The 27,341-nt window shown below is 40.7% G+C and overlaps 1 protein-coding gene across 4 annotated transcripts; it reads left to right on the top strand.

The window, feature by feature from the left end:
* The first annotated feature begins 79 nt into the window (after window positions 1–79).
* Window positions 80–27,341, top strand: gabarapl2 (GABA(A) receptor-associated protein like 2). Of its 4 annotated transcripts, none has more exons than XM_061977726.2 (4): window positions 80–569; window positions 717–772; window positions 11,665–11,837; window positions 11,919–15,612. In XM_061977726.2, the coding sequence occupies exons 1-4, from the start codon at window positions 512–514 to the stop codon at window positions 12,055–12,057; spliced, it is 426 nt and encodes a 141-aa protein (XP_061833710.2). In that variant the 5' UTR covers window positions 80–511; the 3' UTR covers window positions 12,058–15,612. The 4 variants fall into 4 exon arrangements, with proteins under 4 accessions (XP_061833710.2, XP_061833712.2, XP_061833711.1 ...); XM_061977728.2 differs by having other exon boundaries at window positions 96–496; XM_061977727.2 differs by lacking the exon at window positions 11,919–15,612 and adding an exon at window positions 23,153–27,341 and having other exon boundaries at window positions 110–569.

Raw genomic sequence — 27,341 nt, 5'->3', positions numbered from 1 at the left:
AAAACGGAATATATCCGTTCTGTAAAGGCGTCCAATGAACTTTAGCGTCACACTGTTGCCATGACTGCCAGCAGTGTCATGCTGCATTCAGGGAATATCGGTACAGTTACATCATGAATACCTCTTGCTAAATTAGCGAGATAGAGCAGGGAATTCTTCTTACATGTGAGATTTTCATGCGTGTGTGTTTCTGTCTCGTTATCTTTCTGTCATTTTGTAAAAATCCACAGACTTCCCAAACAGGATGGAGATACCGAGTTATTTTTTGTCCGAGAGTACTTGAGTGCAGCGTCATCCTCCACCAGACAGTGACGTCACCTCAAAAAGACGAGCCTTGCGTATAAGGCTGGGATTTTTTTTGTTGACGTTTCGTTTTCAATGTTTGAACTTAAGGACGGCATTTCCTGCTGATTCATAACATTTCTGCGTTGCCGTCACGCCTCAGCGCGGGATCCAGCAAAGATGAAATGGATGTTTAAAGAGGACCATTCCCTCGGTAAAGTGGGTTGTTATGAAGATGTTATGTCATGGACGGAGGAGATTGTGCTTATTCATTCTGTACATCGAAGGCATGTTAGCTTTTAACAATCCATCAATCGTTTTTATGTATTGTAAAATTCTCTTGTCATGTTAAATGCTGAAAAAAAATATTGTGATGCAAGACAACAATATTGCTGCCAAAAGGCAGTGCTCATCCTTTCACTTTCTTTCTTTAGAACACCGATGTGTGGAGGCCGCTAAAATCCGCAACAAATATCCGGACAGAGTACCGGTGAGTTATTGTGTCTGCAAAAAGGGATGAAGGATAATCTTGTTCAAGTGTGACTTTTGAAAATTTCCCACAATGTTGCCTGACTCCAAAATGGCTGACTTCCTGTCTGATTCCAAGCATGGGTGATAAAGACTTTTTGTGTGGATGAACCTGTCGACCACATTTTGTGGGGATTTGATTGGTGAAACCGGTGGTGCATTGGTATCTGTAACGTTTCGAGGGGCAACCTACTCCAAAATGGCCAACCTTTTCCATTTCAGGTATAAATACTTTGTACTTCCCATTGTTGGAGACATGTCAGAAATATGAAGATGGCATCATGTAGACACGATGTCCGAGAATGCACCAGCACTTTTTTTCTGTGCATTAGTAGCAACATTGCTTTCTTCATTGAGTTTGTTTTTTAGCTGTCCCCAACTCCAACCTGGGGAAGTGGATTGCATTTTGTCAGGCCTCTACCTTCAGACCTGTACAACTTGGGTGTCCCACCTGAAGACCAAGTATGCTTCTACACTAAACAGGCTAAGGTTCGACAGGATATAAGCCACCTAACCTTATTCCTGTCCACTAGTGATGGGTTGATGAGGCGTCATGAAGCGTTTCGACACATTGGAAAACTGTATTGATACTGTGTCGATACTGTGTCTCTAAATACTGACATCTGCTGGACATTAAAAATCCCTACAGGCAACCTATGGACCGACTCAACTGACACTGACTTTATGACCTAGTACAGTGGTTCTCAAATGGGGGTACGCTTACCCCTGGGGGTAGTTGAAGGTATGCCAAGGGGTACATGAGATTTTTTTTAAATATTCTAAAAATAGCAACAATTCAAAAATCCTTTATAAATATATTTATTGAATAATACTTCAACAAAATATGAATGTAAGTTCATAAACTCAGTGAAGCACAAGCTCTGTTTGTCACTAAAAAGTCTGTCAAAAAGAACTGTGAAAAGAAATGCAACAATGCAATATTCAGTGTTGACAGCTAGATTTTTTGTGGACATGTTCCATAAATATTGATGTTAAAGATTTTTTTTTTTTGTGAAGAAATGTTTAGAATTAAGTTCATGAATCCAGATGGATCTCTATTACAATCCCCAAAGAGGGCACTTTAAGTTGATGATTACTTATATGTGTAGAAATCTTTATTTATAATTGAATCACTTGTTTATTTTTCAACAAGTTTTTAGTTATTTTTATATCTTTTTTTCCAAATAGTTCAAGAAAGACCACTACAAATGAGCAATATTTTGCACTGTTATACAATTTAATAAATCAGAAACTGATGACATAGTGCTGTATTTTACTTCTTTATCTTTTTTTTTTTCAACCAAAAATGCTTTGCTCTGATTAGGGGGTACTTGAATTTAAAAAAAATTCACAGGGGGTACATTGCTGAAAAAAGGTTGAGAACCACTGACCTAGTATATACAATAATATAAACCAAGTCATTGTATTTCATTTAGGATTATTTCATAACTTCATTTAAATAAAAATATAATTTTTGTCTTTTTTAGATACAGTCAATAAATAATGTGAACATGTATCATAACATGGAAATCTAAGAGAACGTGTTGTGAATGAGGATGCTTGTGGACCTGGAAATTTGTATTTTATTTTTTGACAAATTTTTATTAAAAAAAAACAAACAGTTTTTCCAACGTATTCAATTTTAGACGCTTTCTCTTCTTAGTTATTATTTCTCCGGCTGTAGAAAAGACCCGCTCACAGGGTACAGAGGAGGCGTCAGTGCGACACAGTTCGCGTATCGGTCACGTGACCAAAACAGCTCATGATCGGTCACGTGACTTTCTAAAAGCGGTACGCGCACCGACACAGGGTTTTGCTCTATGAGCTCGACGCATGCGCCGATGCATCGGTGTTGCCGGACCCATCACTACTGTCCACAATGCCATCGTTTAAGACCCTCTCCCCCCTCCCTCCGCCGGTGCAACGCGACTTAGTACGCAGACGCTGAAAATGGCAGACGTGCATATACACTGCTCAAAAAAATTAAAGGAACACTTTGAAAACACATCAGATTTCAATGGTGAAAAAAAAAGTGGGATATATATACTGATATGGACAGTTTAATGTCTCAGGAACAAAAGGATGCCACATCTTTTGATGGAAATAAAAGTTTTCAGCCTACAGAGGGCTCAGTATATAGACACCCCAAAAATCAAAGTGAAAAAATGATGTGGCAGGCTCGTCCATTTTGGCTAAATTCAATTTCTGCAACTCAAAATTCTTTGCAATATCTTGTGTGGCCCCCATGTGCTTGTATGCATGCTTGACAACGTCGCGGCATACTCCTAATGAGACGACGGATGGTGTCTTGTGGGATGTCCTTCCAGATCTGTCTAAGAGCATCAGTGAGCTCCTGTAAAGTCTGAGGAGCAACCTGGCGGCGTCTGATGGACCGAAACATTATGTCTCAGAGGTGTTCTATCGGGTTTAGATCGGGTGATCGTGAGGGCCATTCAATTGTGTCAATTCCTTCATCCTCCAGATACTGTCTGCATACTCTTGCCACATGAGGCCGGGCATTGTCGTGGACCAGGAGGAACCCAGGACCTACTGCACCAGCGTAGGGTCTGACCATGGGTGCAAGGATTTCATCCCGATACCTAATGGCAGTCAGACTGCCGTTCTCTAGCCTGTAGAGGTCTGTTCGTCCCTCCATGGAAATGCCTCCCCAGACCATCACTGACCCACCACCGAACGGGTCATGCTGAATGATGTTGCAGGCAGCATAGCGCTCTTCTTGGCTTCTCCAGACCCTTTCACGTCTATCACAGGTGCTCAGGGTAAACCTGCTCTCATTTGTGAAAAGCACAGGGCGCCAGTGGCGGATTTGCCAATTCTGATGTTCTATGGCAAATGCCAATCGAGCTCCACGGTTCTGAGCAGTGAGCACAGGGCACACTACAGGACGTCGTGCCCTGAGGCCACTCTCGTGAAGTCTGTTTCTGACTGTTTGGACAGAGACATTCACACCAGTAGCTTGCTGGAGGTCATTCTGTAGGGCTCGGGCAGTGCTCAACCTGTTCCTCCTTGCACAAAGCAGCAGATATCGGTCCTGCTGATGGGATGAGGACCGTCTACGCCTCTGTCCAACTCTCCTAGAGTAACTGCCTGTCTCCTGGAATCTCCTCCATGCTCTGGAGATTGTACTGGGAGACACATCAAATCTGGAGGAGTAGGACAATCTGCGCAACTTCAGGAGGGTTAAGATATCGCCTCATGCTCCCAGTCGTGATAATGACTATAGCTAAAGCCAACATTTGTGGAAAAACAGTTAAAAAAGATCAAGACGGAGGAACTTGAGATGGCCTCCACCTGCAAAACCATTCCTGTTTTGGGGGCCATCTCGTTGTTGCCCCTCTAGTGCACCTGTTGTTAATTCCATCAACACCAATGCAGCTGAAACTGATTAACAACCCCCTCTTCCACGTACCTGACCAAAACCTTATCAGAAAAGTGCAATTGAATTCATGCCATACCCTGATAAAAAACCGTTCCTTTAATTTTTTTAAAGCAGTGTATATTACGTCATCGTCACCTCTGACCTGGAAGTGTATTCTTACCCTGTGTTTCACTGTAGCCTATTGCCACATTTCTTTTAACAGTAAACCTTGCTTGCCTCACCATCATCAGCTGTTAGACTAGCCCTATTGTAGTGAACCACACCTGAGCCATCATACATAAATCATATCTTTAATGGACGTGTGAAAGTGAACAATGTGATGAAGAACATTTTACAACAATAAATCTAGGGATTTAGATATCTGGTCAGGACACTCTCCACTCTTTTGCCTTCACCTTCATTGTCCATTCTTGCAATCCTGCCTGTGCTTGGAGGCTGAAATTGGCGGTCGTACTCGACGTCCACACCCACTTCATGGTGGCCTCTCATTAGTTACGGAGTACAAAACGAGATGTTGAGTAATCGCTCGACATACATCGCGGACAATAACTGATTATCTGCTTTGCCAGTCCAAATGCATTCGCTGTTTTCCGAAGTCTTCCCTCTTCCACGGGAGCGCGCATTCTCGTTGGCTCCCCTTCGACAAATGGACAAAGTTTTTCGCTATGTAGAATCTCAGCTGACCTGGACATTCAATAGTTCTCTTGCCATTCCTCTGGCACAACACACTCGTTGACAAACATATCCCACCAGGCTGCCGTTCTTCCAGGGCTTCCTAAACCGTCGCTCAACATTGCTATGTTGCCGTCTGAGATGTGTTGTATCCCAAATAGCTGCAATTGCGCGTTTCCTTCTCGTAAGGTATTCATGTGTGATTTCCACAAGCGTCTGTACATGTAGAAGAAAGAGAAACACGGACATGTCTGGATGATTCGCCTCCATCTTTCCAGTGGTTAGCTCCGCGTTACAAAACCGCTTGTTATGAAGCTTGCTGTGGCGCGTTCTTTCTGGCGTTACTTCCTCTCCAAACTCAGTTTGTAAACGATCGATGAGTCCATACAAAGCTAAGAGCCAGAGAGTCAATCAATCAATGTTTATTTATATCGCCCTAAATCACAAGTGTCTCAAAGGGCTGCACAAGCCACGACAACATCCTCGGTTCAGAGCCCACAAAAGGGCAAGGAAAAACTCACAACCCAGTGGGATGTCAATATGAATGACTATGAGAAACCTTGGAGAGGACCGCAGATGTGGGTAGCCCCCCCCCCTCTAGGAGAGACCGGATGCAATGGACGTCGAGTGGGTCTAGCATAATATTGTGAAAGTCCAGTCCATAGTGGATCTAACATAATAGTGAGAGTCCAGTCCATAGTGGGGCCAGCAGGAGACCATCCCGAGCGGAGATGGGTCAGCAGCGCAGAGATGTCCCCAACCGATGCACAGGCGAGCGGTCCACCCCGGGTCCCGACTCTGGACAGCCAGCACTTCATCCATGGCTACCGGACCTGTGCCCCCCTCCACAAGGGAGAGGGGGGCAGAGGAGAAGAGAAAAGAAACGGCAGATCAACTGGTCTAAAAAGGGGGTCTATTTAAAGGCTAGAGTATACAAATGAGTTTTAAGATGGGACTTAAATGCTTCTACTGAGGTAGCATCTCTAACTGTTACCGGGAGGGCATTCCATAGTACTGGAGCCCGAATAGAAAACGCTCTATAGCTCACTAACAAGCCGGAGTTCTTTAAACGCAGATTTCTTGCCGGGACATATGGTATACAATCAGCAAGATAGGCTGGAGCTAGACCGTGTAGTATTTTATACGTAAGTAGTAAAATCTTAGTCACATCTAAGTGCACAGGAAGCCAGTGCAGGTGAGCCAGTATAGGCGTAATATGATCAAACTTTCTTGTTCTTGTCAAAAGTCTAGCAGCCGCATTTTGTACCAACTGTAATCTTTTAATGCTAGACCAGTGGTTCTTGACCTTGTTGGAGGTACCCAACCCCACCAGTTTCATATGCGCATTCACCGAACCCTTCTTTAGTGAAAAATACAATTATTATTTTTTTCAAATTCAAGACAAAGTTACATGTTTTTTTTACTGGTGCACAACATGAACCGTGCATGAACATCACCTTGTTCAAAGAACAAAACCAACACAGTGCATGAACTCACAACAAATTACACACCTGCAAATCAGATGGAAAAGTAGAGGGAACATTGTTTGGTGATATCCATAATACGCCGATAGGGAGAAGTTTTTATTTACACGATGAGTCGGGTGTGTCTTGACCTCCGCGGTGGAGGCTCCGCCGAACCCCTGAGGCCGATTCACCGAAACCCTAGGGTTCAATCAAACCCAGGTTAAGAACCACTGTGCTAGACGTAGGGAGACCCAAAAATAATACGTTACAGTAATCGAGACGAGACGAGCTGTAACGAACGCATGAATAATGATCTCAGCGTCGCTAGTGGACAAAATGGAACGAATTTTAGCGATATTACGGAGATGAAAGAAGGCCGTTTTAGTAACACTCTTAATGTGTGACTCAAACGAGAGAGTTTGGTCGAAGATAATACCCAGATTCTTTACCGAGTCAGTCGCCTTGTGCAATTGTTTGGTTGTCAAATGTTAAGGTGGTATTATTAAATAGATGTCGGTGTCTAGCAGGATCGATAATCAGCATTTCCGTTTTCTTGGCGTTGAGATGCAAGAAGTTAGCGGACATCCATTGTTTAATTTCATTAAGACACGCCTCCAGCTGACTACAATCCGGCGTGTTGGTCAGCTTTAGGGGCATGTAGAGTTGGGTGTCATCAGCATAACAGTGACAGCTAACACCGTATTTGCGTATGATGTCACCTAGCGGCAGCATGTGGGTGCTAAGGAGTGCAGGGCCAAGATCCGAACCCTGGGGAACTCCACACGTTACCTTAACATAGTCCGATGTCACATTGATATGGAAGACGCACTGCATCCTGTCAGTAAGATAAGAGTTAAACCAAGACAAGGCTAAGTCTGACATACCAATACGTGTTTTTATACGCTCTAATAAAATATTATGATCGACGGTATCGAAAGCAGCGCTAAGATCAAGAAGCAGCAACATAGATGACGCATCAGAATCCATCGTTAGCAATAGATCATTAGTAATTTTTGCGAGGGCTGTCTTCGTAGAGTTATTTGCCCTGAAACCGGATTGAAAGGGTTCACAGAGATTGTTAGACGCTAAGTGTTCATTTAGCTGCTGTGCAACAATTCTTTAAGTCAAGAAATAGACGGCGCACTTAGCCGTGTAAAAAATTATCCAAGGAGAGGAACCTTTAACTATGGGTTAGTGTGGCTGACACGGGGCTTAGGCTAAATAGTTATTCATTTAAGGAGTTATCTGGCTTAATGTCAACAGGACCTGAGACAAGGTCCATACAATAGAGCATATATTTTTCGGTCTGTGGCTCCTAAATCAAAAAGTTCTTTTAAAGAGGGGTTCGTATATTGAGGATCCACTGCATTTAATTTCAGGTCGGGCTAAAACAAGACTTTGTGCGTAAATATGTCCACCTGCATTTTGTTGAGATTCACATTGTTGAAACCAGTTGCAGGTTTGTAACCTTTTTATAGGGCTGCTGGCTTCAAAATGGCCGACTTACTGTTGATATAAAGCAGGAGTAGTCACTACTTTTTGTGTGTCATGTCGTGACTCATGACAGACATGCATACTTTCCCGGGAGACTCCCGAATTTCAGTGCCCCTTCCGAAAATCTCCCGGGGCAACCATTCTCCCGAATTTCTCCCGATTTCCACCCGGACAACAATATTGGGGGCGTGCCTTAAAGGCACTGCCTTTAGCGTCCTCTCTCACCTGAAAAGGAGACTATTATATATGTCTCTGTTATCCATAGTTTTATCTATAACCCATAAAGTAGGCAGGGACGGAGCTATTTACGGAGTGTGTGTTTATTCCAGCCGTCACGTTAATACACTGACACACTACATCCGGATTCCCATCATGCATTGCTTCAAAACTATGGCAGGTAGTAATGTCCAAAAACATAACATAGACGAAGCAGAAGAACGAAGAAGAGACATGGCGATGACGAGTAAGAAGATGAAGTACGCTTGCAAGTTCCAAAATGATTGGAAAAAATAATTTCAGTTCATCCAGGACAGCTCGAAGGGGAGGGAATATGCTGCCTGCAAATTTTGTAGATCAGTCTTCTCCATTGAACAGATATACTCATTCATGAACGGATTATTTATAAAAATATATATACCGTATTTTTCGGACTATAAGTCACAGATTTTTTTCATAGTTTGGCCGGGGGTGCGACTTATACTCAGGAGCGACTTATGTGTGAAAGTATTAACACATTACCGTAAAATATCAAATAATATTATTTAGCTCATTCACGTAAGAGACTAGACGTATAAGATTTTCTGGGATTTAGCGATTAGGAGTGACGGATTGTTTGGTAAACGTATAGCATGTTCTATATGTTATAGTTATTTGAATGACTCTTACCATAATATGTTACGTTAACATACCAGGCACGTTCTCAGTTGGTTATTTATGCCTCATATAACGTACATCAACCTTAAGAAAGTCAATGACTTCACTATAAAAGTGGGTGACATTGGAAAGATGAGGTCACCTACCTAGGTTCCATTCTAGAGGGTAATCTTTCCTGTGATAAAATGGCAACCAAGGTAATCAAAAAGGTCAACCAATGAACGAGATTTCTTTATAGAATCTCCTCTCTGGTCAACAAAAGCACCATGAGGATTCTAGCGGGAACTCTCGTTCAACCCTTTTTCGATTACGCATGCACCTCCTGGTACCCTAGCACCTCCAAAACCCTCAAATCTAAACTGCAAACATCCCAGAACAAGCTAGTTAGATTACTTCTAGACCTCCACCCCAGATCCCACCTCACTCCTACCCACTTCTCCAAAGTGGGCTGGCTCAGGGTGGAGGACAGAGTAAAACAACTTGCACTGAGCCTAGTCTATAAAATCCGCTACACCTCCCTGATACCGAAGTACATGTCAAACTACTTCCGTAAATGACTGCCATAACCACAACACCAGGGGGAGCTCTACTAACTACGTTAAACCCAGATTCCGATCTAACAAAGGTATTAAAGGGGAACATTATCACAATTTCAGAAGGGTTAAAACCATTAAAAATCAGTTCCCAGTGGCTTATTTTATTTTTCGAAGTTTTTTTCAAAATTTTACCCATCACGCAATATCCCTAAAAAAAGCTTCAAAGTGCCTGATTTTAACCATCGTTATATACACCCGTCCATTTTCCTGTGACGTCACACAGTGATGCCAATACAAACAAACATGGCGGATAGAACAGCAAATTATAGCGACATTAGCTTTGATTCAGACTCGGATTTCAGCGGCTTAAGCGATTCAACAGATTACGCATGTATTGAAACGGATGGTTGTAGTGTGGAGGCAGGTAGCGAAAATGAAATTGAAGAAGAAACTGAAGCTATTGAGCCATATCGGTTTGAACCGTATGCAAGCGAAACCGACAAAAACGACACGACAGCCAGTGACACGGGAGAAAGCGAGGACGAATTCGGTGATCGCCTTCTAACCAACGATTGGTATGTGTTTGTTTGGCATTAAAGGAAACTAACAACTATGAACTAGGTTTACAGCATATGAAATACATTTGGCAACAACATGCACTTTGAGAGTGCAGACAGCCCATTTCAGGCGCGCTAAGAACATATATTTTTCCACGATTTCAGCACTCATGTTAACCATACCTAAATAGACACAAAATACTGCATTACACAAGACTACCCGAATGTACTCGAATGATTGAAAAAAATAAATGTTTTTAAGCTAAATTATTGGTAAACACAGTTTATGTATAATAATTTACGTAAAACCGCGAGTAATGAATAAAGTTTTCATCAATTAATATATTCTGTAGACATACCCTCATCCGCTCTCTTTTCCTGAAAGCTGATCTGTCCAGTTTTGGAGGGGATGTCAGCATCTGCTTTGAGTGTCGCAGGATATCCACACATTCTTGCCATCTCTGTCGTAGCATAGCTTTCGTCTGTAAAGTGTGCGGAACAAATGACTGACCATTTCGTCGGCTTTCCCCACAGCCTCGTATTTTGAACAAATTTCGTCCAATTTCTTGCCACTTTCGCATCTTTGGGCCACTGGTGCAACTTGAATCCGTCCCTGTTCGTGTTGTTACACCCTCCGACAACACACCGACGAAAGTGAGAAAATGGCGGATTGCTTCCCGTTGTGACGTCACGTTGTGACGTCATCGCTCCGAGAGCGAATAATAGAAAGGCGTTTAATCCGCCAAAATTCACCCATTTAGAGTTCGGAAATCGGTTAAAAAATATATGGTCTTTTTTCTGCAACATCAAGGTATATATTGACGCTTACATAGGTCTGGTGATAATGTTCCCCTTTACCTCATTCTCCTTCTATGCCACATCAATGTGGAATGCGCTCCCAACAGGTATAAAAGAAAGGGCATCTCTATCCTCCTTCAAAACCGCAATAAAAGTACACCTCCAGGCAACTTCAACCCTAAACTAACACCCTCCCCGGATTGTTGTTAATAATCAAATGTAAACAATCAAATGTAGATACTTTTCTTATGCCTTCTAAACTCTCTCTCTCTCTCTATGTCCACTACTTGCTGTACATATCCTACCAAGTAAGACCTACACTGTTTCAATATCCATTTCTCTGTTCTCAATTGTTGATGACTGATGATAACAACCAAACCTAACCCCCCCCCGTCCTCCACACCCCGAATTGTAAATAATGTAAATAATTCAATGTATACACCCTGATGATTATCTTGTGTGATGACTGTATTATGATAGTATATATGATAGTATATATCTGTATCATGAATCAATTTAAGTGGACCCCGACTTAAACAAGTTGAAAAACGTATTCGGGTGTTACCATTTAGTGGTCAATTGTACGGAATATGTACTTCACTGTGCAACCTACTAGTAAAAGTCTCAATCAATCAAGCGACTTATACTCCGAAAAATACGGTATATATATAAGAAATACTTGAAAATATATACGCCCCCCCAACCCCGCACACATCTCCCGAATTCGGAGGTCTCAAGGTAGGCAAGTATGCAGACATGTCCGCCAAGTTTCTCGGAGATTGATATTGAAAAAAGTTGCATGTTTTTTTTTTGTAAACTTTTTGGGTGGGGCCCGATGGCTCCAAAAGAGCCGACTTCCTGTTTGATTTCAAGCATAACTTAAAAAAAGGGAATTATTGGAACGTTTTGGCCTTATTAGTGGCTGATGAGCACCAACATAGCTGCGAGTGCGAGACGCCACCTCAGCAGTTACTTGCCATGAAAAGTATTAAGAAGTCAAACGAAATAGGATACTTTGGTGTGAAAACCCTTGATGGGTGTTGGTGTTTGTGCTTCAGGTGATCGTGGAGAAAGTGTCTGGCTCTCAGATAGTGGACATTGACAAGAGGAAGTACCTGGTGCCCTCTGACATCACCGTGGCCCAGTTCATGTGGATCATCAGGAAACGCATCCAGTTACCTTCAGAGAAAGCCATTTTCCTCTTTGTGGACAAAACAGTTCCTCAGTCCAGGTGAGAAGTCCATGTAAAGGTGAACTTCACACACAAATACTGGATATGAATACTAAACATTACTTTGTTGTGTGTGTCAAGACACACTTCCACTTTGTCTGTTCCATGGAAGAAGAAAACCTTTAACTTAACCTTTGATGTCTCCATGAATGGCAAGAAATCGGACTCTTGTTCTCCTTTTACACCAATCACAGTAGATCTTTTTGTCCGAGTATTATGAAGTGTTCACATGTTTGACCTACTTTTGCACTGACTGTGGTACATAAAATACAATGTTACTTTTTGTTCACAAAAAAAGCACTATTTTCTATTCCATCAGCGAGTTGTGTCAATTATCTGTGAGCGACACTTAATAAGAATGCCTGCTGTCTTTAAAAAAATTATCCAGTGTTTGTATATATTTATTCATTCATTGAAGTCTGTCACAAATATACAAAACCCAAAACCAGTGAAGTTGGCACGTTGTGTATTTCGTAAATAAAAACAGAATACAATGATTTGCAAATCCCTTTCAACTTACATTCAATTGAATAGACTGCAAAAACAAGATACTTAACGTTCGAACTGGAAAACTTTATTTTTTGCAAATATTAGTTCATTTGGAATTTGATTCCTGCAACATGTTTAAAAAAAGCTGGCACGAGTGGCAAAAAAGACTGAGAAAGTTGAGGAATGCTCATCAAACACTTATTTGGAACATCCCACAGGTGAACAGGCTAATTGGGAACAGGTGGGTGCCATGATTGGGTATAAAAGCAGCTTCCATGAAATGCTCAGTCATTCATTAACAAGGATGGGGCGAGGGTCACCACTTTGTGAACAAATGCGTGATCAAATTGTTCCAGCAGTTTAAGAACTACATTTCTCAATGAGCTATTGCAAGGAATTTAGGGATTTCACCATCTACGGTCCGTAATATCATCAAAAGGTTCAGAGAGTTTGCCCAACCAGTCTACATGTGCTTTGTGGACTTGGAGAAGGCATTTGACCGTGTCCCTCGGGAGGTCCTGTGGGGAGTGCTCAGAGAGTATGGGGTATCGGACTGTCTGATTGTGGCGGTCCGCTCCCTGTATGATCAGTGTCAGAGCTTGGTCCGCATTGCCGGCAGTAAGTCGGACACGTTTCCAGTGAGGGTTGGACTCCGCCAAGGCTGCCCTTTGTCACCGATTCTGTTCATAACTTTTATGGACAGAATTTCTAGGCGCAGTCAAGGCGTTGAGGGGATCCGGTTTGGTGGCTGCAGGATTAGGTCTCTGCTTTTTGCAGATGATGTGGTCCTGATGGCTTCATCTGGCCAGGATCTTCAGCTCTCGCTGGATCGGTTCGCAGCTGAGTGTGAAGCGACTGGGATGAGAATCAGCACCTCCAAGTCATTGATGGAGGGTTTTGAAGTTGTTTCAGAGGGCTTTGAAGGCTACAATGGTGACTCCTATTAGCCGCATCTTGCAAGCGTTTTTTATCATCTTAAAAATGAAGACGTGTGTTTTTGTCTCTCATATTGATTGTGAATGACAGGCAACACTCCAAAAAAAAGGGTGGTTTCCCTTGAGGCTTGAGAACTAATAGGGTTCTTATTCAAATTTGTAAGGTTTTTTTCATCAATTTATTAGCATAAAGATACATGCCATTTCATAGATCATTTTTGCAGTTACCACATACATCGTGTAATACTATAATTTTGCCTTCGTGAACTGGTGTTTTATTGCCCTTATTTTTGCAGGATTTTCAGTGTTTGTAAAACATTACTTTGAGTAAATTAATTTGGCTGTTGTCCTATCATTCCATGCTTTCCAGTGTTATATAGAATCATTGCAAATTTTATGCAACTTTGCTTCATAAATTATTGCGACCACAAATTGTCACCAAAAAAAACAGTTTAGTCTTTATTTGAAGGGACAATGCAAAGATACCTCAAGCTCAAAGACAGATATGTTCTGCAGCAGATTATAGCTAAACAGCTAATTTCCATCTGCAGTCCCTGGTCACCTAAATTAAAAACGACATGTAATAAAATTATACTATAGCATGTAATCAAATTAAGAACAGTCATAAAGTGCCCTCTCATAGACACATACTTGTACAGCTCACATTTACATCATCACACATAGACAATACATGCCCTCGTTCTCATCTGTCATTTGTAAATAAACATCAATTTACCACTCCTCCTCAATTTAAAGGCAGCATACGTCCATTCCAGACTAATAAATATGTTTGTGTTTTTCATACCTGCCATTGTTTTCTGTTGGACTAATTTCACTTAATCGAACATTTTGTAACATTCCACCAATGATGGGCAGTAACAAGCTACATGTATCAAAGCTTTTTTTTTTTTCCATTTTATTTTTATTGACATCCAGCATCAGACATTCTTATCCATTACATCATATTCACATAAATCATATATCTATTGCTTGCCCAAATGTCAAAATATTTTTGTTTATTACCCACCCATAACACCCACCCCCCCCCCCAAAAAAAGAAAGAAAAAAAAAAAAAGTAATATCTACAAATACATCAATTAAATAAATAAAGAAAACAAAGAAAAAAAGAAATAAGAAATAAAATAAAATATAAACAGATACATATATATATATATATAAATATATACAAATATATATAATATATATAAATATATACATACCAGTGACGTGCGGTCACTGGAGGCAGGTGAGGCCCCGCCTCACCTGCCATCATGGAAAGAAATTTTTTTTATTAAATTGTTATATGTATTCAGTGATTATACTATAAAGTTATTTTCCATTTAACTTCACCAGTTTTAAATTATTTTTATTCAAAATCGCTGAATTTTCACATTTGCCGTTCAAATACTGAGAAGAGACGGTGCGGTGAACAGCAGCCAGTTGAGGCACGTCACTCAGTGCCTCAACGTGGATTGCGCAATGACTCGGCTAACTGCTGGCCTGCTGTGCAGTGAGACCGTATTGCTATATGCGTTATATTATACATTTCCATAGTTTAGTTAGCTGAGGTATTTAATGTACAGTGTATTTAGTCAACAACTGTATGTGTGTAACGTATTTATTGTGCTGAGCAATCATAAAACTGCTGCGAAGACGCACTGGCTGATGCTCGCAGTAATCCCGCCTCCTGGTGCCGGTTAATGCACCCCCCGACGGGAGCGCCACACCAACCAAAGCCACACCCAAGACCGAATCCACCCAAAAAAACTTAACAAGAAGCCAAAAAGTGCAAAAACAACAATGCTCGCGCCGGAGGAGCCGTACGTGAACGACTGCAGGGACACAACATTAGGTACACCTGCAGACTGCAGCACGGATTTCATATTTCATTCATTCTCAACTCCTACAACACGAACACCACTGTTCCCGCACTTATAAGTAAAGGTAAGACCATAATAACGTTTTTTTAATTAAATGTGCTTTTTTGTGTGCTACAGTTTGTATGTGTAAAGTTAAAGTTAAGTTAAAGTACCAATGATTGTCACACACACACTAGGTGTGGTGAAATTTGTCCTCTGCATTTGACCCATCCCCTTGATCACCCCCTGGGAGGTGAGGGGAACAGTGGGCAGCAGCGGCGCCGCGCCCGGGAATCATTTTTGGTGATTTAACCCCCAATTCCAACCCTTGATGCTGAGTGCCAAACAGGGAAGAATGCTGGTATGAGCTTTTAAACATAACCGTTAACTGCTGCCAATCAAATGGTGAATAAGATACTCATTAGGGTTCATATGTTTGTAAATCTGACTGTGATGAAGTCAGTGCCTCACCAGTCATGAACCTCACCGCACGTTACTGATATATATATGTATATATATATATATATATATATATATATATATATATATATATATATATATATATATATATATATATATATATATATATATATATACATATACATATACAGGTAAAAGCCAGTAAATTAGAATATTTTGAAAAACTTGATTTATTTCAGTAATTGCATTCAAAAGGTGTAACTTGTACATTATATTTATTCATTGCACACAGACTGATGCATTCAAATGTTTATTTCATTTAATTTTGATGATTTGAAGTGGCAACAAATGAAAATCCAAAATTCCGTGTGTCACAAAATTAGAATATTACTTAAGGCTAATACAAAAAAGGGATTTTTAGAAATGTTGGCCAACTGAAAAGTATGAAAATGAAAAATATGAGCATGTACAATACTCAATACTTGGTTGGAGCTCCTTTTGCCTCAATTACTGCGTTAATGCGGCGTGGCATGGAGTCGATGAGTTTCTGGCACTGCTCAGGTGTTATGAGAGCCCAGGTTGCTCTGATAGTGGCCTTCAACTCTTCTGCGTTTTTGGGTCTGGCATTCTGCATCTTCCTTTTCACAATACCCCACAGATTTTCTATGGGGCTAAGGTCAGGGGAGTTGGCGGGCCAATTTAGAACAGAAATACCATGGTCCGTAAACCAGGCACGGGTAGATTTTGCGCTGTGTGCAGGCGCCAAGTCCTGTTGGAACTTGAAATCTCCATCTCCATAGAGCAGGTCAGCAGCAGGAAGCATGAAGTGCTCTAAAACTTGCTGGTAGACGGCTGCGTTGACCCTGGATCTCAGGAAACAGAGTGGACCGACACCAGCAGATGACATGGCACCCCAAACCATCACTGATGGTGGAAACTTTACACTAGACTTCAGGCAACGTGGATCCTGTGCCTCTCCTGTCTTCCTCCAGACTCTGGGACCTCGATTTCCAAAGGAAATGCAAAATTTGCTTTCGTCAGAAAACATGACTTTGGACCACTCAGCAGCAGTCCAGCTGGTGTCGGTCCACTCTGTTTCCTGAGATCCAGGGTCAACGCAGCCGTCTACCAGCAAGTTTTAGAGCACTTCATGCTTCCTGCTGCTGACCTGCTCTATGGAGATGGAGATTTCAAGTTCCAACAGGACTTGGCGCCTGCACACAGCGCAAAATCTACCCGTGCCTGGTTTACGGACCATGGTATTTCTGTTCTAAATTGGCCCGCCAACTCCCCTGACCTTAGCCCCATAGAAAATCTGTGGGGTATTGTGAAAAGGAAGATGCAGAATGCCAGACCCAAAAACGCAGAAGAGTTGAAGGCCACTATCAGAGCAACCTGGGCTCTCATAACACCTGAGCAGTGCCAGAAACTCATCGACTCCATGCCACGCCGCATTAATGCAGTAATTGAGGCAAAAGGAGCTCCAACCAAGTATTGAGTATTGTACATGCTCATATTTTTCATTTTCATACTTTTCAGTTGGCCAACATTTCTAAAAATCCCTTTTTTGTATTAGCCTTAAGTAATATTCTAATTTTGTGACACACGGAATTTTGGATTTTCATTTGTTGCCACTTCAAATCATCAAAATTAAATGAAATAAACATTTGAATGCATCAGTCTGTGTGCAATGAATAAATATAATGTACAAGTTACACCTTTTGAATGCAATTACTGAAATAAATCAAGTTTTTCAAAATATTCTAATTTACTGGCTTTTACCTGTGTGTGTGTGTGTATATATATATATATAGGGAGTAATCCCTTTTTTTTCTTTTTTTTTTGCAATACAATCGCTAATTCGAAAAATTAAAGTCAGGTTTATGGGGCGTGACATAGTTGACCCAATTTTCCCAGTATGAAATAAATGTATCCAATTTATAATTAATAAAGGCGGTTATCTTCTCCATTTTATATATGTCCATTGTTGTTTCCAAAAGTTGGGCTCTCCTGGGATATCCATTTCCTAGTAATGGTCTTTTTACAAGCCACCAGTACCAGCTACGTAGCTTAACTACATCTCTCAGTAGCTTGGCGGTAGCTTCACTACTTTTTGAACGATTAGCTATTCCTGTAGCTAAGCTATTTTTAGACCAATGTAGTGAGGTAGCTTACATTACAGCTACAAGCTACAAAAAGAGAAAATAAACTGTGAATCCAGGCCAAAAAAACATTTTGGAGAAAATACAACGACCCCAAAAGGGACAAGCGGTAGAAAATGGATGGATGCACAATGACCTGGATGAATGAGAACATCCATATATACGGACAAAATCCACGATAGTTGGTTGGTGTTCGTATGATGAGTCACAATTGGCTAAGGTTAGGGCGAAACATTACAGACTGGCCAATAAGAGACAAGGTAAGGTGAGTCATCAAAATCAGGAAACAAAATCATAACACACGCACTCATGTCACATGACGATGACTATGAGAGAGTCAGAGACAGAGGGGCGCTTCAAGCTGACAACTCAAAAAAAGAAACATACTTAAAAGTGGCAGAGGGATTCTCTTCCACTGATTAGGTCAGGGGTGTCAAACTCAAATACAGAGTGGGCCAAAATTTAAAACTGAACAAAGCCGCGGGCCAAGGTTGAACAAATTAACCTTTTGATAGGGACCCAAACAAGTTTTGCATTAAATATTGAACAAGCAAGGCTTATTTAACTTTATAGTGACATGCAAAATCGAGTTTCAAATAATAACAATAATTAATTAAAAAATATCAATGGCATATCAAATACAATTTAAATAATACTTTAATCCCTCTTTTCTATTTGCAGCCTTCTGAGGTAAACATCAACATTAACTTTTTCCACAGGCTAATAAATTAGAAAATGAAATAACAATGAATAAACCAACCATTCAGGACTTTAAACTGCTCAGTTTGCAACACACTGATCTAATCTAATGTGCCCAAGTCAGATACCTGACATCTTTTCTTGGATGCTAGTTCATTAATGTCGGGGCTCAGGCTTTGAGCTGAGGCATCCCTCATTATCGAACGAAGGTGTTCATCAGTCATTATATCTCGTATTCCACAGTCTTGGGGGTGTGCCTTACAGGAACTGCTTTTAACGTCCTCTACGAGCGGACGTCACGTCCGCTTTTCATCCCTTCTAACAACGTGCCCGCCCAGTCACAAGATATGAGCGGCTCCTGCGCACACACACACACGTAAATGCAAAGCATACTTCATAAACAGTGATACAGTTTACACTGAGAGTGGCCGTATAAGCAACTTTAACATTGTTAGAAATATACGCCACACTGTGAACCCACACCAAACAAGAATGACAAACACATTTTGGGAGAACATCCGCACAGTAACACAACATAAACACAACAGCACAAATACCCAGAACCCTTTGCAGCACTAACTTTTCCGGGACGCTACAATATACACCCCCGCTACCTCCAAACCCCGCCGCCCCCCCCACAAACACACACACATACACACACCTTGTAGCGTCCCGGAAGAGTTAGTGCTGCAAAGGGTTCTGGGTATTTGTTCTGTTGTGTTTATGTTGTGTTACTGTGCGGATGTTCTCCCGGAATGTGTTTGTCATTCTTGTTTGGTGTGGATTCACAGTGTGGCGTATATTTCTAACAATGTTAAGGGTTTTTATACTGGCACCCTCAGTGTAACCTGTATCGCTGAAGATCAAGTATGCATTGCATTCACATTTGTGTGCATGTCAAAGCCGCACAAATTATGTAACTGAGCCAGCACTCGTTGGACTGGATGAAAAGGGGACGTTAAAATTCTCGGGAGGGGCACTGAAATTTGGGTGTCTCCCGGGAGGTTTGGCAAGTATAAGAATTAGCGGTGTACCGCGGCACCAGCTCTAGTGTTAATTTCATTTCGCCTCACGGGCCAAGTGAAATTACACAGCGGGCCAAATTTGGCCCGCGGGCCAGAGTTTGACACACTTGGATTAGATGTTTCCTTTAGTGATGAAGACAACGTCCAAGAAACTTAAAATAATGCTTCTCTTTGGCCATTTTTAGAAATGAATGCGTGAGCTACATTTATGTGTAAGTGTGTGTGTGTGTATATATTAGAGATGCGCGGTTTGCGGGCACAACCGCGGAGTCCGCGGATTATCCGCGGATCGGGCGGATGAAATTTAAAAAAATTAGATTTTATCCGCGGGTCGGGTCGGGTCGGGTGGTTGAAATAGAAAAAAATTAGATTTTAAATAGATTCAGGCGGGTGGCAGTTAAACCAATTCGGAAATATATATACATAGTTAAATGTTGTTACCCACATACGAAAAACGAGCAGGCACCTGCAGCATATGCCACAACAGAAGAAAAAAAAAAAAAGAGATGGACACTTTTACGGAGCGGAGAAGGGACGCCTCGCCGGGGTCCGGGACCGAGGCCCCTTCCCCCGAGAGGGCCCCACCGGGAGCCGTAGCTGAGGCGATCCGCGAGAAGGGCCCGACGCACGTCCAGGGTCACCACCGCGCCCACCGCACCGACACCCCGCCTCGTCCGCCTTCGCTGCGGCCGGCGTCACGCGCAGCAGGTAAGCAGCTTCCCTGCCCGCCACCCCCGTGGCCGGGGGCTCGTAACAGGGGTCACTCCGCGCGCTCCGCCCGCGCAGCTTACCTGCCCGCCACCCCTGTTGCCGGGGGCGCGTAACAGGGGTCACTCCGCGCGCAGTGCGCTCACGAAAGGGGTGGGGCTCACCCTGGTTGATATAGACAGCAGCTAGGACGGTGGCCATGGAAGTTGGAACCCGCTAAGGAGTGTGTAACAACCCACCTGCCGAATCAACTAGCCCTGAAAATGGATGGCGCTGGAGCGTCGGGCCCATATACCCGGCCGTCGCCGGCAGCGAGACGCGCTTGGAGGTGCGCTCAGCGCGGCTCCCATATGATTGCGCACTGGTGTGCGTCTGGGTCGTGACAGCGTGGCACGCGAATGTCTGTGCTGCATTGGATCAGTCTCCTTTCTTTAACAGGCAAAAGCTTTATAACCTCACTAATGCCTTGCATCGTCTATATTAGATATATAACAACGGGCGGGTGCGGGCGGATGCGGTTCTGATCAAATGTTAGATCGGGTGGATTGCGGATGGTTGACGACTTTCTGATACGGTTGCGGATTAAATAATTGCCTATCCGCGCATCTCTAGTATGTATATATATATATATATATATATATATATATATATATATATATATATATATATATATATATATATATATATGTACCAAAAAGCCCTTGATGAAAGCGGATACAATTTCACCCTCACCTATGAACCCACGCCAGAAAACCAGCCAAAAAAGAACAGAAAACGAAACGACATCATCTGGTACAACCCCCCATACAGCAAAAACGTCTCAACTAACATTGGACACAAATTCCTCAATCTGATTGACAAACACTTTCCCAAAGACAACACCCTAAGAAAAGTATTCAACAAGAACAACATTAAATTGAGCTACAGCTGCATGAACAATATACAACAAATCATCTCAAACCACAACAAAACAATTGCAAATGAGCCGTCGGCCCCCAGACAGAGCGACTCCAAAACCAACAAAGACTGTAACTGTCGAAAGAAACCTGATTGCCCCCTCAACGGGGGGTGCTTACAAACATCAGTTGTCTACCAATCTAAGGTAATACGCAAGGACATTAACACATCCGACACATATGTAGGATTAACCGAGGGAGAATTCAAAACCAGATGGAACAATCACAAGGCTTCTTTCAGGAACAAAAACTTGCGAAATACCACAGAACTCAGCAAACACATTTGGGACCTCAAAGACAATAATGTTGAATATTCAATAACATGGCAAATTCTTGCATCCAGCACACCTTACAATAGTGGTAATAAAAGATGCAACCTATGCTTGAAAGAGAAACTGTTTATTATTTACCGTCCAGACCTGTCATCCCTCAACAAGCGCAGCGAAATTGTCACAGCATGCCGCCATAGACGGAAACACCTCCTAGGTAACACATGAGCCAATCACCACGCCCCTAGGCCAGCCTGTACCCACCCACTCTGTGCCCTATATAAACCATGGTATGCGAATGCTCCCATTAAAATCTCCTGATGATTGAGGGTACCCCCCCTCATGAAACAGGCCTGTAGAGATGAAATAGTCTTGTGATTTTTTTCCCACACATACATATATATATATATATATATATATATATGGTCTGACGTCACATGGACAAAGATAAGACCTTCTGGAGGAAAGTTCTGTGGTCAGATGAAACAAAAATTTAGCTGTTAGGCCACAATACCCAGCAATATGTTTGGAGGAGAAAAGGTGAGGCCTTTAATCCCAGGAACACCAAGCCTACCGTAAAGCATGGTGGTGGTAGTATTATGTTCTGGGCCTGTTTGCTGCCAATGGAACTGGTGCTTTACAGAGAGTAAATGGGACAATGAAAAAGGAGGATTACTTCCAAATTCTTCAAGACAACCTAAAATCATCAGCCCGGAGGTTGGGTCTTGGACTCTAAACCCACGTCAAAAGTGGTAAAGGAATGGCTAAATCAGGCTAGAATTAAGGTTTTGGAATGGCCTTGCCAAAGTCCTGACTTAAACGTGTGGACAATGCTGAAGAAACAAGTCCATGTCAGAAAACCAACACATTTAGCTGAACACCAATTTTGTCAAGAGAAGTGGTCAAAAATTCAAGCAGAAGCTTGTTGATGGCTACCAAAAGCGCCTTATTGCAGTGAAACTTGCCAAGGGACATGTAAGCAAATATTAACATTGCTGTATGTATACTTTTGACCCAGCAGATTTGGTCACATTTTCAGTAGACCAATAATAAATTCATAAAAGAACCAAACTTCATGAATGTTTTTTGTGACCAACAAGTATGTGCTCCAATCACTCTATCACAAAAAAATAACAGTTGTAGAAATGATTCGAAACTCAAGACAGCCATGACATTATGTTCTTTACAAGTGTATGTAAACTTTTGACCACGACTGTATATGTGTATGTATATATCTATACATGTATATGTATGTATGGATATGTATATACATATGTATGGATATGTATGTATGTATGGATATGTATATATGTATTTGTATGAATATATGTATGTATATGTAGCTTCCCCTGTAGCTTAGCTCCATTCAATCCAGAGTAATTTGTAGCTTAGATTACTGCATCGTCCACAGTTTGCCCATCACTGCATTCCATGCTAGAAATTACTAAGAGTATCCATGATTCCTTCTGATATCTGTCGGGCATAATATCGGTTTTGGCCAATACTCAAGGCTCCAATATTGGTATTGTATCTCAAGTGAAAAAGTATCAGACACTCCTATATAATACAATACAATTGAACTGTTATTTGAGAGAAATACTGGATCAGGACACTTCTAGTTTTGAAGACATGTGGGTACTGACAGTGTACACTGTACAGCATTTGTACTTATGTACTCAAAGCATACACGGGCACCAATTAAGTCACAATAAGAACGGAAGCTGTAAAATTAGGTGAAATGCTCTAATTATTTCGTGCCATGAATAATAATGTTATTATTGTCTGTGTTGCAGTCTGACTATGGGCCAACTCTACGACAAGGAGAGGGATGAGGACGGCTTCTTGTACGTGGCCTACAGCGGGGAGAACACTTTTGGTTATAAAAAGGCTTTTACTACCCCACAGCGTTAACACACACCCATACACAATATATAATTGAAAGCAATGAAATGCAAAATGAAAATGTAATCATTGAAGTATTGGAGTACTACTACATATACAGTGCAGTACTGTACAATAACATCCAGTAAGCATCCCCTATTGATTTACATGTTACATATCTATCTATATATGTATATGTATACGTGTGTATATATATATATATATATGATGGATAGATAGATATTATGGCTGTCAAGTGATTAATTTTTAATCAGATTAATCACACTCTACAACTGTGATTAATCATGATTAATCGCAGGTTATTTGCTTGCATAAATAATAGAGAGAGAGAGAGAATACTGTACGTGTTTCAGCAACACGAGGTGTAATCATGTTGCATCATAATTCATATATAATAATAATAAAAATTGTGGATTAGATTGATAAAAGGCATCTGAATTGAGGAGAGTACATGTTCTGTATCATCACGAGGAGAGTACACAAAAGTCATACTTGAGTACAAAAATAAGAGACTTTTTCTCTGTTGTAGGCGTTACTACTAAGTTTGCTAATGATCCGATACTAATGGTCAGTATCGCTGATGCGATACTGACCATTGGTATCATTGAACAATTTGTGGCATGGCAAGATTTGTTACTCACGATTATGACCCGAACAAGGATTGAAGGCAAACAAAACAAAACACAATTGTTAACACTTATTTGTGAACAACACAACACTATAAAATAAATAAATAATACCTTTTAAGTACAAATGAGTCAAGAAAAGCAAGTTTGGTTCTTATTCTTTACACACAATGTGTTTTTTAATTTGAAACTCTCAAAATAAAGTCAAATTTGTGTCTATCACATTTACAGTTAAGAAAAGATACACATTTGAGTATATATATATCTATATCTATATCTATATCTATATCTATATATATATATATATATATATATATATATATATATATATATATAGGGCAGCACGGTGGGAGAAGGGTTAGTGCATCTGCCTCACAATACGAAGGTCCTGAGTAGTCTTGGGTTTAATCCCGGGCTCGGGATCTTTCTGTGTGGAGTTTGCATGTCCTCCCCGTGACTGCGTGGGTTCCCTCCGGGTACTCCGGCTTCCTCCCACTTCCAAAGACATGCACCTGGGGATAAGTTGATTGGCAACACTAAATTGGCCCTAGTGTGTGAATGTGAGTGTGAATGTTGTCTGTCTATCTGTGTTGGCCCTGCGATGAGGTGGCGACTTGTCCAGGGTGTACCCCGCCTTCCGCCCGATTGTAGCTGAGATAGGCTCCAGCGCCCCCCGCGACCCCAAAGGGAATAAGCGGTAGAAAATGGATGGATGGATGGATATATATATATATATATATATATATATATTCCCCTCGGGGATTAATAAAGTATTTCTGATTCTGATTCTGATATATATATATATATATATATATATTATTTAAACTACCGTATTTTTCTGAATATAAGTCGCACCTGCCGAAAATGCATAATAAAGAAGGAAAAAAACATATATAAATCGCACTGGAGCCCGGCCAAACTATGAAAAAAAGTGCGACTTATAGTCCGAAAACTTGAAAAGTGTACTCCGATAACTTTAAAGTTACTAAGATGTCTGAAGGAGTGAGTTTTTAGCATAGAATTACAAGTACAGTACATCAGGATACAAGTGCTTACAAGCAGGGCAGTTGCTAAGAATTTAGGGGCCCCCTGAAACAATATTGGTGTGGCCCCCCTCTACCTCCTTCATTCCGTGTGTGTGGCAGTGTGGGGCCTTAGAATCGACGGGACTGCTTACACGTATTTTGAGATACAAGCTGTCACTCAACTTTTGGTGGGCTTTGAATTATGAGCCTCCTCATCACTACTTGGTGTAGTGAAAGTCACAGTGAACCTAGTAAGATTCCACCAAAACATCCGGTCTTACTCGTTAGCATGAGTTACTTTGTTTTTCCAAGCGTGAGAAGGAAGTAATTGAGAATGAAGGACAGTGTTGAGACAAAGAAGTGGATGATATTCATTGAAAAAAAGAAATAAATCATCAAAAACGTGACAGATCTAGCTAGCTAATAAGCTAACCTAACTAGCTATTGCTCGCTGACTTGATGAAGCAGTTGGAACGTAGCAGGACTAGTCTGCACCACACTGAAGAGTGAGTCGATAATGCCAGCTAAAGACTTTAAAATAATATCCAAACATTTATCCATGAAAATATGGAGAAGCTGATGATGATGTGCTTGACGGAGAAGCAGCTGGAAGGAGATATGGTCCCCTTTCCAAGGTAAATACTGTACATTATTTCATAAAATATTGTACTTGTTTTCACGATTGTTTTTCATACAATATGTGTTATTTAAAAGTATGTTTTTCTCTTTAAAATGCTTGTTTCGTGTTCAAGTTGTGTGCTGTTTTGGGGGCCAAGCACCGATAAAATGGATTTGAATTCACTTCAATGTACAAACACTGTCACAGATCCAATTATACTTGATATCCTGAATTACTATATGTACATTCTTTGACGATAGCATTTTGAGAGAAATTCAACAAAGTGATGTATTTTAAGAATAGATTAAAAAAATAAAAAAAAAAAGGAAGATATTGTAGGCAAAAAGGCTGCTTCTTTTTCTTTTTTCACCATTTAGTTTTCTCATTCTTCTTGCAGTATTTGACAAAAATAAAATGAATAAAAGTGTTTACAGCGGTACTGTGTTGAATGAATAATACACAATATGTACTGTACTTCACAGCTTTCTTCTCATTTTTCATTGTGTTCCTAAATGCCACAGAAGTTGCTCATTATTTTAGTGTTATTGTGTTTTTTTTTAATACAATATTTAATACCATTGAAGTCTTATGAGCTAGTAACATTCATAATATTACCATATTCATACATATATTAAAAAGTTCACCAATACTACTACTATACTACTGTAATGTGAAGGTGCCTGCAAACTTGCTAGTAAGTACACAAACTACAGGGTGTCGCTAAAGTTTGCACACGTACAGTAGGCAGAAATATATATACAGTACAGGCCAAAAGTTTGGACACACCTCATTCATTGCGTTTTCTTTATTTTCATGACTATTTTACATTGTAGATTGTCACTGAAGGCATCAAAACTATGAATGAACACATGTGGAGTTATGTACTTCACAAAAAAAGGTGAAATAACCGAAAATATGTTTTATATTCTTCAAAATAGCCACCCTTTGCACACTCTTGGCATTCTCTCGACGAGCTTTAAGAGGTAGTCACCTGAAAGGGTTTTCACTTCACAGGTGTCATAGTTGTGATGCCTTCAGTGACAATCACCAATAGTCATGAAAATAAAGATAATGCATTGAAATGAGGTGTGTCCAAACTTTTGGCCTGTACTGTATAAAAACACATTCATATTTATTTCTACTTTAATGTGAGTATAGCATGAATAGATGTGTAAATATGTACATGTTCTTCTTTTTTAAAACATAATTTTTCACGTTTAAATGATCTATTTAAATGTATTTGTATTGTTTAAGGTATATGTTTATTTCAAACAGTATATGACCCGAATAATAATTACATGCATGAAACCAAAATAGTCCCATGCAATGTTCCTCTGCGCTTTGGATACTTGTCATGTTTTTCTATCAAAGTGTGACATAATTCATGTTAGGATATTCAGTATTTGTTTGGATCAGCACTTATTGATTACTACATGTGTTGTAAAGACATAATTAATACAAATGCATCAAACAGATGTTTTGTCACATAACTGATTCATCAGCAACTATCTTTTTTTTAAATTGTTTTTAAATAACTCTGCATATAGTAAAAATACATGAATTGTATTCATAATATATATAATGATAATGGTTTTGACAACTAACCTGCTTTATCGCACACAACAGAATGTTTGTTCAGGTATGTACTGTACAGTGGAACACGTTTATGTCGACATTACTCAGACTGGCGGACCTGCGTTGACATAAAACGGTTGTTGACATAAGCTAAATTATCTATTGTTTGCACTTTTACTTGTGATTTTGTCCAGAGAAATAATGTGTGAAAATAAAAGATTTTTGGTGGTGACAA

This window comes from Nerophis lumbriciformis, linkage group LG18 (assembly GCF_033978685.3).
Source record: "Nerophis lumbriciformis linkage group LG18, RoL_Nlum_v2.1, whole genome shotgun sequence".
Lineage (NCBI taxonomy): Eukaryota > Metazoa > Chordata > Actinopteri > Syngnathiformes > Syngnathidae > Nerophis > Nerophis lumbriciformis.
Note: the sequence above shows the minus strand (reverse complement) of the source record. Positions and strands in the feature narration are given on the sequence as shown.

Excerpts from the sequence above, each read along its gene's own strand:
- gabarapl2 (XM_061977726.2), top strand. The coding sequence starts at position 512 with ATGAAGATGTTATGTCATGGACGGAGGAGATTGTGCTTATTCATTCTG. Across the intron at positions 570-716 it reads ATTCATTCTGTACATCGAAG|AACACCGATGTGTGGAGGCC; the intron begins GCATGTTAGCTT and ends TTCTTTCTTTAG. Across the intron at positions 11,838-11,918 it reads AAAACAGTTCCTCAGTCCAG|ACACACTTCCACTTTGTCTG; the intron begins GTGAGAAGTCCA and ends GTGTGTGTCAAG.